Raw genomic sequence first — 15,082 nt, forward strand, 5'->3', positions numbered from 1 at the left:
ATTGGTCTTCATTATTCATAAAGATGGTTTCCAAACCACTCTAATCATCTCTGCATGCTACAATAGAACCACATTGATTAGCCAAACACTGTGCCCAGGTATTCATCATCATCTTGATCACGTTGGGAAGAAAAAGGCATTTTCAAATGGCTGATTCCACCATTTATTCTAAACAGACATGTTGACAGACAGACAGCTGGAACCAAACATGAAGCCACATGCTGAAACATTTTTCTGCAATTTTGCTGTTAATCAGAAAATCCTGGTGTCAGCTGAACAACTCACTGTTGCACAGAAAAAAGGCTGGGGGGGGGTGAAGATATAGGATTAGGTATAGGTAGGACTTTTCATCATTATCTCATCTCTCAACGATAAATTGATAAATAACAAAATAATGTTTGTTGATTTATTCAGTCCACTTGTGTTTGTTTTTTTTGTTTATTTGTCTGACTGTGAGTAGCATAACACAAAAAGTAAAGAGCGAGTTTGGATGAAATCATCTGGGAATGTGGGTCGTGGTCCAAAGAAGTTGTAGTAAGACCTGGATCCAGATTCAGGATTGATAAACTTGTTAGATAGGGGAGTGTATTGACACTGTGGGAAACCCTGTGGCATTGGGGAAGTTTGTGCTCTCAGAGTGCTTTCTCTTGATGATAATGACACAGTAATTGCATCTCTACTCGTCTTCATTTAGCTGATTGTGACATTTACATTGCAGCTCTTTTTTTTAGGGTTCACTTCTAAGGTATCCATTTTCCCATCACCTTTCTCACATCCTCAACTTTTCCTGTCACTTTGTTGTGTCTCTGTCGTCCTCTCTCTCTGTGTCTCACTCTCTGGTCCTATTGTCCAAATGAATTTTTAATGGACTTGTTGGGAAGAGTCCAGACATTTTGGGACTCATATGTATGGACTCAAATTACCCTCCTCTTGCTGCTGTAGAGCCCACCCTTCTCTTTCTCTCCCTCCTTTCACTTACTTTCTCTGCCTCACTCTCTTCTTTTATTATCCCTTCGTGCCCGCCCCCCCCCCCCCCCCAAAAAAAACTCTTGGTCCGTTGTTTCTGTCTTTTCTGCTCCCGTTGCTCGGTGCTTCAGGCAGTTTCACTCATCCAAGCAGCTGCGACAAAGACAAGGCTGTGCATACTCGTGTATGAATCTGCTGTAGGCAAATACAGACTGTCTCTCAACGTTTAGCGCCGTTGCAGCCCTTCAGAGCTGATAGTGACCTCACCCTCACCCACACACAGACTAGCACTGGTCTGGTTTCCCACATCCACACTAAAGCTGAATTGGGTTTAAGTAGTACAGTGCCAGCCAACGGCGGCTAATGGCTGTTCAGAGGCCCTGCCTCCGTGTAAAAACCCTGAGTCTGCAACTCTGCTGTTAGTTTGGCACAGGTCTGTCAGTTGATTTGCTGCTGAGTAGGACGCTCAGCTCTGGGAATCCCTTTTCTGACTCTACTTCATTGTCCAACTGCAGTCTGCCTTCTTCCCATCAGCTCTTTCTGTCTCCTCAACACCTCAGCCCCATGCTTGACGATCCCGCCAATAGTGTGTTTTCGTCCATAAATGAATTTAAAATGTTCTTATTAACCTGAAGTTGAAATAGTTTGGGGGGAAAAAAGGAATTTAAAAAATATGGCATCAGGTTGAACCCTAATACGGGTTATGTTTTGTATGCTGATCTTAATACATCAGTAAAGCCAATGTCTCTCTCTCCAATCTGAATTTTCTCTCCAGCCTGCACTGCGGTAGCACTTATATATTATAAATAAATAAAAAAAATTATGCACATCGAAATATGTTTAAACTTAGTAATGAAGTAAAATAAGTAATAATTGGCTTATTAAATAAATAAATCTACTTTCAGGCCTGTGTGAAGTGATGGAGAAGTTGCCCTTAACTCAATCACGTTCACGTCTTCACAGGGTGGCATCATCTTTGTATCTTCTCAAGTCTTCTGTCTTTTGTCTTTTCCTCTTTCTATCTTTTCTCTTTCACTCTTTTCTTTGTCATTTGCATTCATCTCCACAGACCCCCCCCTCCCCACCCCCCCTGTTTCTCCTGTGGTGTGTGTGTGTATGTGTGAAAGAGTGGAGGTTATTGTTGGACCGGTGAGCGGGGCACATTGCTGAAATAGCAGCAGTGTTAGAAGTCTGCTAGGGGCCTGCCACTGAGATCACACAGAGGAAAAGAGGCATCCGAGAGTGGGAAGGAGAAGGGGGGTGGAGGGGAAAGGGGGGAGGAGGGGGAGTAAGCAATCTGACCTGGATGACAACAGACTACCAGACGAGCTATGATCTCATCGCTCCCCTAATCCCACCCCCCCTCCTCCTTCCTTCCCTCCGTCCATCCATCCACCCCCTCTCTCCTCTCCCACTCTTACCATTGTCTCTTTCTTTCTCTTCCCACTCTTGTTTCCCCGCTCTCCCTCCCTCATCTCTTTTTCTCCTACTTCTTTTCTCTGTTCTGCGCTTGTCCTAGTGCTCACCCCATCTCGTCTTGCCTTCTTCTCTTACACTCCCTCCCTCTCTCCATCCACTCCCCCTCCTCTTTGCCCCCTTTGCATCCCTTTCTACCACCTGCCCCTCACTCGCCTCAACTCAACACACACACTCACACACACACAGTTCTTGATGCACTTGCACTCTCTCTAGTGTCCCAGGGCAGAGATTAGGCGCACCCCTATCGTCAACCCTCCACACAAGTCCCTACATTATTGATGTAGACGCTGTGTGTGCGTGTGTGTGTGTGTGTCTGTCTGTGTGTCTATAAGAGTGTGAGACCTGTACATGCATGCTGTAATGGCTATCTGGTGTCTCCCCCGGGAGGGAAGGGAGGTAAGGAAGGAAAGGAGCCAAAGAGAGGGAGAGACGAGGTCAGAGAGGTTAAGTGTGGTGGCGGGGGGTAAGGTCATGCTCTGTGGACTCTTCCTTACTCTTTCCAACTCTCTCATCTTTATCCTGACACACAGCTTCACACAGATCTCACATGCAGATTCCAAAAAACATCATCATGCTAATGAAACAGATCTGTGTGTGTGTGTGTGTGTGTGTGTGTGTGTGTGTGTTAGGTGATCCTGTTTGAGTCAGGACAGCTCGACTTGGGTTGGACTCAGGACAAAGACACCTGTTCTTGTTCTCAACATTCCTCTAAACATAATCCCTGCACAGCCACACATTTACACACACACACACACACATACACACAAAAGCTGCTGTTGTGTTCGCAAACTATGCAATATATTCACTTTGATGACAAGGTTTTGACAGTTAAACTGATGAGTTAAGTCCTGAACACCCTGACGTGTGTGCGTGTGTGTGTGTGTGCGTGTACAGCACACATACACCTGTCAACTGTACTCATGCCTGTTTATCTACATGGTCTCTTTGGTTCACACAGATGCCCACAGCAAATCATGTATCAATATAGAGAGAGAATGACCTATTGCCTTTATACACGTGCACACACACGCACACACACACAGCCATCCTGCTGGTCAAGCCTTTACAGGAGATCAGTTTCACTCTGAAATATGATGTGTGTGTGTGTATATAATGTCCTCTGAGGTCCATGCCAAAGTCAAATAGATCATTACAGATACATCATTACAGACACATGCAGTCTGTCGCTGTCTGCACAAACAGTCGCCTAAAAGCCGTTCTGTTTGAACTTCTCTTGCTTATTTAGTCCTCTTCAAACCTGATATTCACATCCGTCCTCAGTGATCCGATCACATGCACACAGCCTTAACTAAGACTGTTCACACCTGACATCTCCTGTGACCACATATGTTAGGATCTGGCGTCGCTGGCTTTTATTCAAATACACACTGATGTCAGGACTGCAAGAACAAAATGATGTTATTAACAACTGCACAGATGCAAATTTGTGTGTCTGTGTGTGTGTATAAATATATTTGTGAGGACCAAAAAACAAGACTTGGTTTTGGGGTTAGGTTACTGTCGGGCTCTGGGAAAGAATTATGTTTGAGTGTCGCACTATGATAGCTGTGTTTGAGAGATGGAGAAAGAGTACCATATAGAGAAAGGAAAAAAGAAGAGGAGGATGAACTACTCACGCTGCTCTAACATGTAATAAGTTTTAACCATGACATAAAAGAAATCATATTGCGAGGGTTCATTTTGTGGCGGTGGCTGCAAATTATTGGATGTACAAGCACCGTACAAGTTGTCCACTTCAGTCTCTATTTCATCCTGGGGATAGACTGCGTACATACATGCAGAGGAATGTGTCCACGTGTTTCTATAACTGACTCTCAGGAAGCATTCACGACAGATGGGAATGTTCAGATCTGTACTTTGCGTGATCTGCCTGAAATCAGATCACTCAGTACGGATGTTAATAGCAGGTCTGAATGGGGTTTTACATGCAGACGGTTACACACCAGGCACAAACTCAGAGTAGCAGCTGAGCTTGACAGCAGCAATGCAGGATCAGTGGTTAAGATTTGGCCAGCACTCCTCATTTATTACTCAGATCGGGGATTTGATTGACCACCTCTTGACTCAAGTTGACACAACTCATTTGCTTTGACACAGTCACCACCAGTTCACTATGTCTGGAAACACTGCGTTGCTCTCTGCAGTAGGAGAGCACTTATGTGGGTGGTTACGTGTTATTGTTGGAGGAGCATGCTCAGCCCGGCCAGTTTGTTTATGATAGCCCCTGGTGTGTCCCGATGTGGCTGCACTTCACTCTGGGTTGGATCAGGCCGCGCGTGTTTGTTTGAGTGTTTAAAAAAGAACAAGAGGAGGTGTCGGGTGGGAAGAGAGAGAGGAAATAAAATGACAGTTTAATTTGCATGCTAACTGCTACCTAAAGGTCTGGAAAGTCTGAGAAATTGCACAACACAGACGACATGTGTGAATGCTGTTTTTACACCCATAGACATTTCACACATCGTGATGCTTTTGAAAAGCAACAATAATCTGCAGTTTCGGTAAAGTGGTAAAGTTGCCTGCACAGCTTGGCTTGTTTGTTGACTGTTGCTCGCCAGCTGCTATCTGCATAATATTCAGCGCTGAGAATATCGTCTCCGGATACTGGAGATGGAAAACATGTAGGCTTCTTGCACATTCTACACTAAATCTTCCCTGAGTAGGTGGAACCACTGAGTGATTCATTGATCATGTCACGTTCATTTTTAACATTACCGTGGAGGAAAATCCATCAAGAGATGGTGTTCAGAAAATAGCTCATAGCCGACGATGACTCTTGTTTCAAACCTGTTTCTGTTGCTCTGTCTCTTTCGAAGTATAAGAGACCACAGGGAGGTAATCTCATGTTGATAAATGGCTCTAGTAGCAACACTTGTCCACAGATTCATAGATACAGTATCTGGCAGATGTGCTATCAACAATGTTTAAGGTTACGCAACAGTGAGTAAATGGTAAGAGCCGGTTAGTGCAGCAGGGATTATCAGGGCTATCTATCGCTGCCTCAGGCTGTCATCCAGCAAATCCATTGACATGGCTGCACAACCCTAATCTGATGATTTGGACCAGTTTGTTTCCCAATCTCCAGTCCTGCCCATCTCATTTCCTCTGTTTCTTGTGTACGCTGAGCTGTTAAATGCTGTGTAGGCTCTGGCTTCATGCTGGCCTCTCTATCTTCTCTCAATGGAGGTTGTAATAGTTAAATTGTCCAGTGAAATAGAAACAACAACCTAGTGGCTGATACTATTTTGAGGCTCTTCAATGTGTCAGGATTAGAAGTCGACTTATATAGGTTTTTCTTTGCTGATATGATGCCAAGTTGTTGTTTGCAATATGTTTTCTTTTTATCTCCATCTGATAAAACATAACCGCTTAATAATAACAAATGATACGCACATTTGCTTCACTTAAATAAGCATTTGAACTGCAGCGCTGGTGATTTTCACTCCTCTGCATTTTGTGTCTGCACTGAAAAGTGCTTAAACCAAATATTAATATACTTGAAACAGGTAATGAACTTGTCTTGTAATTGTTTTAGATGAAAAATGACTTTTAATGAACTTAAAAGCACACGACTTTCTGAACTAAATCAGCGGATGCTGAGACTATTTATGGCCATTGTTGATCATCATTAAAAATTAACAATAAATTACTTGTAATTATGCCTTATGAGTCACAGAGGTGTTTTTAATTAAGTGTAGCCTTTACTAGGGCTGCAACTAACGATTATTTGAACCATTGATTAATGTGTCGATTATTTTCTCGATTAATCTAGTCCTCCATAAAATGTAAGAAAGTGGAAATGATGATGTTCTTGAATGTCTTGTTTTGTCCACAAACCAAAAATTCTTCCGTTTTATTCTTTGTTATATGCAGCAAAGAAAACAGAAGCTTTCAAGAATCTGAAAAATTAGAAAACTTGAAAACTGATGAATCGATTATCAAAATAGTTGACGTTTACTTTAGTAATAATTACTAACTGATTAATTTAATTTGTTTTTCAGCCCTAGCCTCTACTGTTTTATTTGTTTGCAATATTCTTTCTCCTTGTGTGGACATCTGTTGCACAAATTGGAATCCAATACAACATCACGACAGTCTTATTAATTGAGCCCACGTACTGTGAACAACAAATCCATAAGAATTGAATTAGACGGGTATTTTCATGTTGAGGTTAGACGGTATGATTTGGTGCTTTGCATTATTTGCACCACACGTCTGCATATATAAAAATATTTTTAATGTCTTGTGCAGTGACATTTAAGCAGGGTGAGTGTCATTTTCTTTAATGACTCAGCCTCCTCACTTGTGTGTTCGTTGCTATGAGGATGATTGTGGATAGAATGAAATCCAGTGCAGGCTAAATCTGACTGATTATTACACTGTTATAGCCTGTTGTCGTGTCAAATCTTGACCACCCAGGCAACAGAATGTTAGTGGGAGACTCGCACAAACATTTTCAAACATGCGCACAGACACGTAAACGCTTTCAACCTTGTACATTTGGGCGCACACATGCTCATGCAGACAGTCATATACCCACGCCCACAGTCTCAGTCCGCGTCTCATACTCTGCTGTGGGTGGAGAGAGATGGAGGGATAGACAAGAGAGATGACTGGTCATGTTGTTTTCCTCCGGTCATCGGAAAGAGTGACTGTATGAGAGGAAAGAGGTGGAGGAGAGGTGGAAAGGCCTGACTGTTCCATGAAGCCCACTGACATTACAACTTTTTTCACTGTGCATTTGGGTTTCCTATGAGCGCCTACTATAGTGAGGTGGTGAAAGTAGTTTATTACTTGATACGAGTCTATTTTTTAACAACCTGAAACAGAGTTCTCCGACTCTCAAGATGTTTCACCACTAACTTGTCTTTGCGCTCTGCACAGACTCAAGGCTCTGTGCAACAGATGCAGAAAATAAACACCACAACATAAGTGAGCCTCCTCCATGTCTCACACTGGGGATGTTTTTTCGTCCCCCTACCTACTCTCCTAAGCAACAAAAATCACACATTTTCCTTTCTCATTTTTTGTGTTTTTTCAACATGCATTTTAGCAAACTCCCTGTGGGTTTATTCAATGTTTCTTTTCTTTCCCTTTTCCACTGAGTCCACTTTCATTCAGGAAGTTTGGTATGATGCAACTGGATAATGTGGTATCATTGCAGGTCAGCCTCATATCAGTTATGAAGCTTTTCACCATCATTCTGTTCAGTTTGGCATCAGATTTCCTCTTGTAGCCGCATCCATGAAAGTTATAGCTACAGCTTTTCATATTAAAAACTGTGGTCACATGAACATCTAGTTGCTGATTATTCATCGCTTTAAACGGGAACCAATCCTTTCAAAATGCTGGCTGTAATAGAGGATTTGTAGTAGAAGGGGGGGATTTCTGCTTTTCTCACGGATTCCTTTTAATTTCAGCACCTTTCAGGAAACATTATGTCAAAGAGCTGTAAGGGTTTTTTTATGTCACCCAGATGGTCTCGTAAGGTCAAGAAGACAATTCAATTTGCAGGTCAGGGCATACTACAGTACACTGCCTCTCTCACCATTGTTTGAGATCATTACCTCATTCACTTACCTTTTCCTGTACTTTTTCTCTCACACTCCACTGTGGCAGACTGTCCAAAAAAATATGGAATAAATAACTCACAATGTGTAATGTACTGTATGTGATCTATATGTGGTATTACAGAACAACTGCTGACTCCCGAGTGCATTAATACCTTTGGATTTAATTTGGCTTTAAAACCTCTTTCTATAATATGGATTTTCTCTATCAGACAGGATGACTTGCATCAATTTTAATGTTCCTTCAAAGGGATGCTTTTCTCATTATAATATAAATATGACCTGCGCTCTCTCCACATTACTACTCACTGCTCCTGACAAAGTTCTCCTGCCCCACACTAACCTTCCACTCTCTTCACCTCTCTGTTTCAGGGTTTGCTTTCCCAGAATGGGCTTACAAGCCGGAATCGAGTCCTGGGTCCAGGCAGATCCAGCTGTGGCACTTCATTCTGGAGCTGCTCAGGAAAGAGGAGTATCATGATGTCATCGCCTGGCAGGGGGACTACGGCGAATTCGTCATCAAGGACCCCGATGAGGTGGCCCGACTGTGGGGGGCCAGGAAGTGTAAACCCCAAATGAACTACGACAAACTGAGCAGGGCACTGAGGTAAGATATTCAATCATAGTTATTTACTCCTGTTCATGTGACTTTGAGTGTGCACATGTCTGCGTACACCAGTGTCTGTGGATTTCAACTCAGGGGTGGATTTGCTCCTGCAAGTCCAGAAGAATTGTTTGTGTTTTGTTGAATATGTTCTTGTGTATGTTATCAAGTCTGTTTTGGAAAATAGATCTCATTGAGACTGATTACAAAAAAAAGATTCAGAAAATAATGTTGGTTGTTGGCAAGAATGTTAGTGGAATCCCTGAGCCTGGCTGTGAAGGAAGCAGACTTAAGACTTTTTATTTATATAATACAGTACTTTCAGCACTTGATGATTATATATTTGATGTTGGCTGTACATCGGTATATAGAAGAAACGAGAAATGGGGAAAGAACAAATTGAAAAGGTCTTTAGATGGATATGACCTGCTCTGAGCCGTTTGTAGGTCAGTGAAAATGAAAGAACAGATGAAAAGAGTTTGTACAGCAGCAGAAATCCTAGCAGCATCTATGAATATTCCAGCTCACACTTTAGGGTTCTAAACTCCTAAAATGCCACTCTAAAAACTATTTTCATTCACCAAGCACTTCACAATCTCCATCCCAGGAACATGTGCACAAAAGACGTTTGCAAGTTGAGTGAACAGTTAAACATCATGTAGTTAAACAAGTGCTGGTAAAAATGCTTGGCAAATGAGGTTATGACTCTTAAAACCCACACAAACGCCCCTGAGGCTACTGGCATTGTAAAAATTAAGTCTGTAATCCAGACTGAGAACACGACCTCTGACCCTGGCAGCTGATTCCAGTTACAGCACTGACCTGCTGGAATCTTTTCATTCAGACCCACACAGCACATAGCTTTGACTGCCTGGCCCAGTTTCACCTGCCCAGGCACTAATAGCACATAACCAAGTCTATAATACTGTTGTAAGACTGACCTCTGGACGCATGCCTTCACATGGTATTTACCTGAACCAGTTTAGCTACATTTATGCTCCAAGTATAGTTGCAATAGACACACAAACAGCGGGTCATACCATACAGCTTATACAGTAGTTAAAGTCAGCTTTGCTCATTAGGACTTTACTGCAGTGGTTTGGCATCGTTTAAGTTGTGACCCAAGCTTCAAGTTCACACAGTAAACTTGCTTGAAAATGTGACCCATGGGATACCACGGTAAAGGCTCCCTGCTCAGCGCTTATGCCGATGTGTACACATTGTCTTGAGTCTAATAAAATAGTGGGGTTATTACAATAAACAAAATACTGTAGAAAACAAAGTCACTCTCTAGAAGAGATGATCGGTTTAGACATTTAAGAGATAACAGACAATGTTTGTGTAGCTGTTCCCGTTTGGTCACTGTCATAAAGACGCAGCAGAAACAAGACTCCAGTAAGGACACAGATACATGCTGGATACTGATAGAACACTATTCATTTCATTGTTTAAGATATGAAATAACGCAGTTTCTTTAAATTTGCTGTTGCTGTAAATCAAGTCTTCATGGTGGCCAAGAGAATAACAGCAAAATAAGACCTAATAGGGATCCATCTAAATGTGGATGTTGTTGTTTTTCATTTATTATGCGTCATCATGACAGTGCAGCAGAAAGAGAACTTGGCTTGTAACCGAAGGGTTGTTGGTCCGAGTTCCCGCCAAGTCAAGGGATTGGGTACAAATGAGCAAGGTACTCAATCCCCATTGCTCATTGTTAATTGAACACACACACACCAAATGTAATCCTTGTCCCAGGCCCGAGTAAATGGGAGGGTTGCGTCATCTGCTCTGGCTACCCCTAGAGAGGTAGTAGCCCAAAGACAGAAAAAAATATCATCAATTTTAAACCAAAATGTTGTCTGTTACAGCGTTTAAGTTCAATATTATGGACAACACAATATGCTTTTCCCATTCACTGTGTCTTGTATACTCAATTTCTGTTTAGACTTCAGTGTGAGCACTTCAGGAAAAGCCCATGAAAAAGCCTTAGAGGCCATTAATAGAAGGAAATGCATTGCATTGCTTAATTTAGGGATGGAATGGCTTATGTGGATTCTTTTACACTGGTCAGATTAAGATAGCGTCTGTTACAGAAAGGACCCGATTGAGACAGAGGGAATTAACATGGATGACTAATGTTTGCCTACATGAGATGTACACACACACACACACACACATTCAGACTTGGACTCTGGATTTAGAATTTCTGAATTAGAGAGAAAAAGAATGTGGATGGGGATACTTGTGGTTAGGCTGTGTATTTATAGCTTGTCCATCTTCTCGAGCTGTAACAGATTTGGGGCTTAGGCTGCACTAAGTGCTTATATATAGCGGGTCTTAGTGCCCTCTGATGGACCAGCTTTACAGCCTGATTATCAACAAGTTTCAGAGGGGAAACTCCTGTGTTCTCATCCATCCTCCTGCAACCCAGGTGTCTCACTCCTCGTCTATAAATTGAGCAGAGTCACCTCAGACGTAGGGCAGGGAGGACAGTCAACAAAAGACACACTCACACACCCATGTATCCCATGTTGTCACCTGATTTGACACCAGAGCTGCCATCACTCCTGACTCTGCAAGAAGCACTAGAAATGAGGCCTCTCAAGACGCACATGAATAGTAATGTGGTCAGAGGATTAATGACACGACAGATAAATTAAGTTATCAAAGCGCCACACAAACACAGATGTGCATGGTAACATTCTCCATATGGAGCAAACTGCTTGATTTCAAGGCACCTTGTGTCCCTCATATGGAGAAAGCCTGGAGTCGGCTAATAATGGCCACCGCAGTCAGCATGTTGCAATTAGCACACATGCTCACACACTTGAAAAGGCAGGTCTGTTTTGAAGTGTTTCTTTTATCACTTTGCCTTTGTAATCATTATTTTTGCCCCTACAATCTTATTATTTCCTGTCTGCCATGCACAAGTTGGAAATTCCCCTTCAGGACCACGGTATTGTGTGCATGGACGTGTTGGATTTCCTTTTAGGGGGCACTGTTTTGGTCCATGCGTCATCTTGGCCTCCCACTCCCACGTCCACTGTGAAATTCCTACTCTTGTTGAGAGGATTACTCTCACACTGTGCATGCGAGCATGTGCAGGTTTGTGTGCAGGAAAGACATTCATTTTATGGCTATATTTGAGTCAATGAATCTTTGTTTTTCTGTCAATATCAGATTCTTTGTGATTTTCACTATTTCAAGTCATACTCACCCCACCAAGCCTAATAGGTATTGAACGCTCTGTTGCATTTTCATAATGAGGGATCATGTCTGAGGACAAGGAAGTAAAGCCTCTCCCCTGTTACTCTGTGCTAGCAGCTTGTTCTCATAAACGAGACTTGCGCTGATCGACAAAGGAGTGTACGGGAAATGAAGCCCGCTGCCAGTCAGTCACTGCAGAGTCCTGGCTTAATGAGTGTAATCATGCTAAGAGGTCCCAGCTCCTAGAGACCTCCAGGCCCCTCTTGTCCTCACAGTCAGCGGCCCACATTGGCCCCAACATGGCGGTCAGAGGTCAGGGGGGACTGCCACGCACAGCTGGCAAAGATTAGAAATACAACACATGTGCACATTCACATACACAAATGCACCATTGTACAAAGGCGTGCTTGTAGCACACATGTTTGGAGTGCTCGCTTCGTTTGCAGCTTTTATTTGTTGCTGTGATGGGCTGCCACAGCTGGAAGATTGCCACTGTAGGAAAAACACATAAAGAATAAAGGTTCCACACAACTCCCGTCAATGTTGACGCTGTAAATTTAAAGAAAAAAAGGACACACTAACATTACATGAGAACATGCATCTGACATGTTCATACTGTTGCTACACTTAGATATAGCCGTATGACAGCAGTTTTTGTTTGTTCATGATCTGAAAACAGGCTCTGTCAAGCAGTACTATCAGACCTGGCTGAGGGAGTGTTTGTGTGTATACATCAGCAGCGCAGGGAAAGGCGCCTCTTGGTGTTTTCAATTATACTCTAAACAGTTTGAAGCCGCCTGTACTGGCACAATGTTGCTGCTGCCTCCATGTGTCTCAAAATAAAGCAAATCAAGTCATCGGGCGTCATGAGAACAAAAATACTGCCAGACTGAGAAACACAGAGAGTTGTGTGGAGCTGACGGGCTTAATCAACATAGCGTGAACTCATTTGGTTTGAATGTAACAGACATTTGTTTATATGTTATGCACTACACTACTTAAAATAAACTATTACACTATATCATATCATATGATATATCAGGATATGTATTGTATCATTAGATTCTTGCCAATACACAGCCTCACTAATTATGTGTTATATTAAATGCCACTTTTACATTCTTGCCCTGAAGTACTGCAGCTATTTTTGATGTCTTTTTTTAGAAATCACCTCATTGACACCACATCCACAATACATGCAGTCGGAAATAGTGCTGCCTATGCACGAGTGATACTCACCTAGCTGGCTGGGCCTGTTTGTAGGCCAGAAGGTCTCTCTGTCTCTCTGTAGTAAAGTATTGTGTGGAAGGAGCCAGTACTGAAGAGAAAGTGCAGAGGGAGCAGCCAGGGACAGTACCACTGTATGACTGTGTTCAGCGTACACTTGTCATGTGCATTGACTTTCCATTGTCTCTATGTGTAACGTGTATGTGTTCAGTGTACACCAGCCCTGTGTGTAAAGTCATTGTCCTTGACTGAATGAGGCCTTTATGTTTCACAAGTGAGGGATGCACACGAGCTGCGCACACATTTGCACACACGCCAGATTGTGCTGGAGTACATACTCGCACCCACAAAGCATGTGACCGGTCTAATCGGACCCTGACCAGATTCTCCCCTTCACACACTCGCACACAAATGCACATATATAAACCAGCCCCTATCCCACCACATAAACACACACACACACACACACAGAGCATGTGACATGTTTCCTACTCATACATCCAGCTCACATCCCTACACAAACACGCTTTATTTCCTTTTTGAGAGAGTAAACACTCATCAAACTCGGCTTCTTCACTTGCATGTGCAAATTTGTACACACACACCTGAGTGTGAGCAGCTGGTGTGTATGTGTGTAGTGGAGGAACTGGCCGGGATGTATGTGTGTAACAGTCACTGCTGACGAAAGAGGTAGAAAATAAACATGGGACTCATGGGGAGTATTGTAATCCCAACTTCCTGTCACAGTCAGCGCCTATTTACAGCTCAACAATGGACAAGGCACAGGCAGCGCGCGCACACACACATAAGCGGGTCGGTTCAATCCGTCAATTCATTTTTAATGTTAGTCTGTGTATTTGTGTGGAGTGATACTGAAATAGGTCGGTGACCTTGTGCTGAGATCATATAAAAGGTTAAGTTGTGCGGAGATGTGGCCGTGTCACGCAGGTCTTTGTACCTCAGCTCATAATTTAAAGTAATTAGTCAATATATAAGAATATTTTCCCCATATGTAATCAAATCTGACATTTTGACGCAAAATAATTTACAAAACACTATGGCTTGCTTCCCACGGATTTCACATCTAGGTTTAACTCAACCCAAGGCTTGGTAGTGGTCGAGAGGGTAGGGTTTACTCTGGTATAGGTCATACAGGTTTTTTTTTTTCCCCATTGACCTTTCCCCATTATTGACTTCTGCTTTTTGAGATGTTAGCAATGACTTGATGAATACATTTGATATAAATGCCAGATTAACCCTTTAACACCAAGCCTCAAAATGTCCGTCTGGACTTTTTTTTAAACTTATTTTAACCATAAAAGGGCCAGAAAATGTCCTGTGATTAAGTGATTTCCCAAAACAACTTACAATATCTATTTACTGCATGTTAAAATAGTGTATTGACAATTTAAAATGAAGAAAAACTAAACGTTTTATTTAGAAAAAACGTTGTTGTACATGAACACCAGATTTTAACTAAAATTTAAAACAGTATAAAACATATTTAAAAAACCATTTGTTTGAGTCTGTCCAAAAACAGGCCAAAAATTGAAACTGTGTTTTTACCGTAATAACCACATATTGACTTTGACTTCTCAACTTCTCAGCTTTCAGAAACCGTTGGAATTTTTCCGATAGCACAAACCGTTGCATAATTACGGTAATGCAAAGTGCGCTTGCACAAACGTGTCGTCTCCGATACGCTCTGTGTTAACAAAAAATAAATTAAATATGTATTCATCTTTTAAACATGATTTAGCTTTGCTTTTTTTATATCATGGCTGCTTATTTTTGTTAAATGAAAACTGGAAGGTTGAAAACAAGATACCGGTAAATAGAAATAATGTAATATTTTTTCCAGCAAATGCCTACAAACATGATTTAAGTGCTGTTTTGAAATATCTACTGTTTGTTCATTCAGTGGCGTGGAGCTCCTGCTGCTTCTCTCTCTCTGCTTTGATCATAATGTTCGTGGATCTCAGCAGGTCTGTGTAATCGCAGCCTTAATTCC

General features: G+C 42.2%; 1 protein-coding gene across 1 annotated transcript in view; it reads left to right on the forward strand.

The window, feature by feature from the left end:
• Nucleotides 1-15,082, forward strand: part of erfl3 (Ets2 repressor factor like 3) — a 50,299-nt gene that overhangs the window by 26,469 nt on the left and 8,748 nt on the right. The window contains exon 2 of the mRNA XM_058647557.1: nucleotides 8,406-8,640. Within this exon, the coding sequence (XP_058503540.1) occupies nucleotides 8,406-8,640 (235 nt within the window). The remainder of the gene's footprint in view (nucleotides 1-8,405; nucleotides 8,641-15,082) is intronic.

This window comes from Solea solea, chromosome 13 (assembly GCF_958295425.1).
Source record: "Solea solea chromosome 13, fSolSol10.1, whole genome shotgun sequence".
Classification (NCBI taxonomy): Eukaryota; Metazoa; Chordata; class Actinopteri; order Pleuronectiformes; family Soleidae; genus Solea; species Solea solea.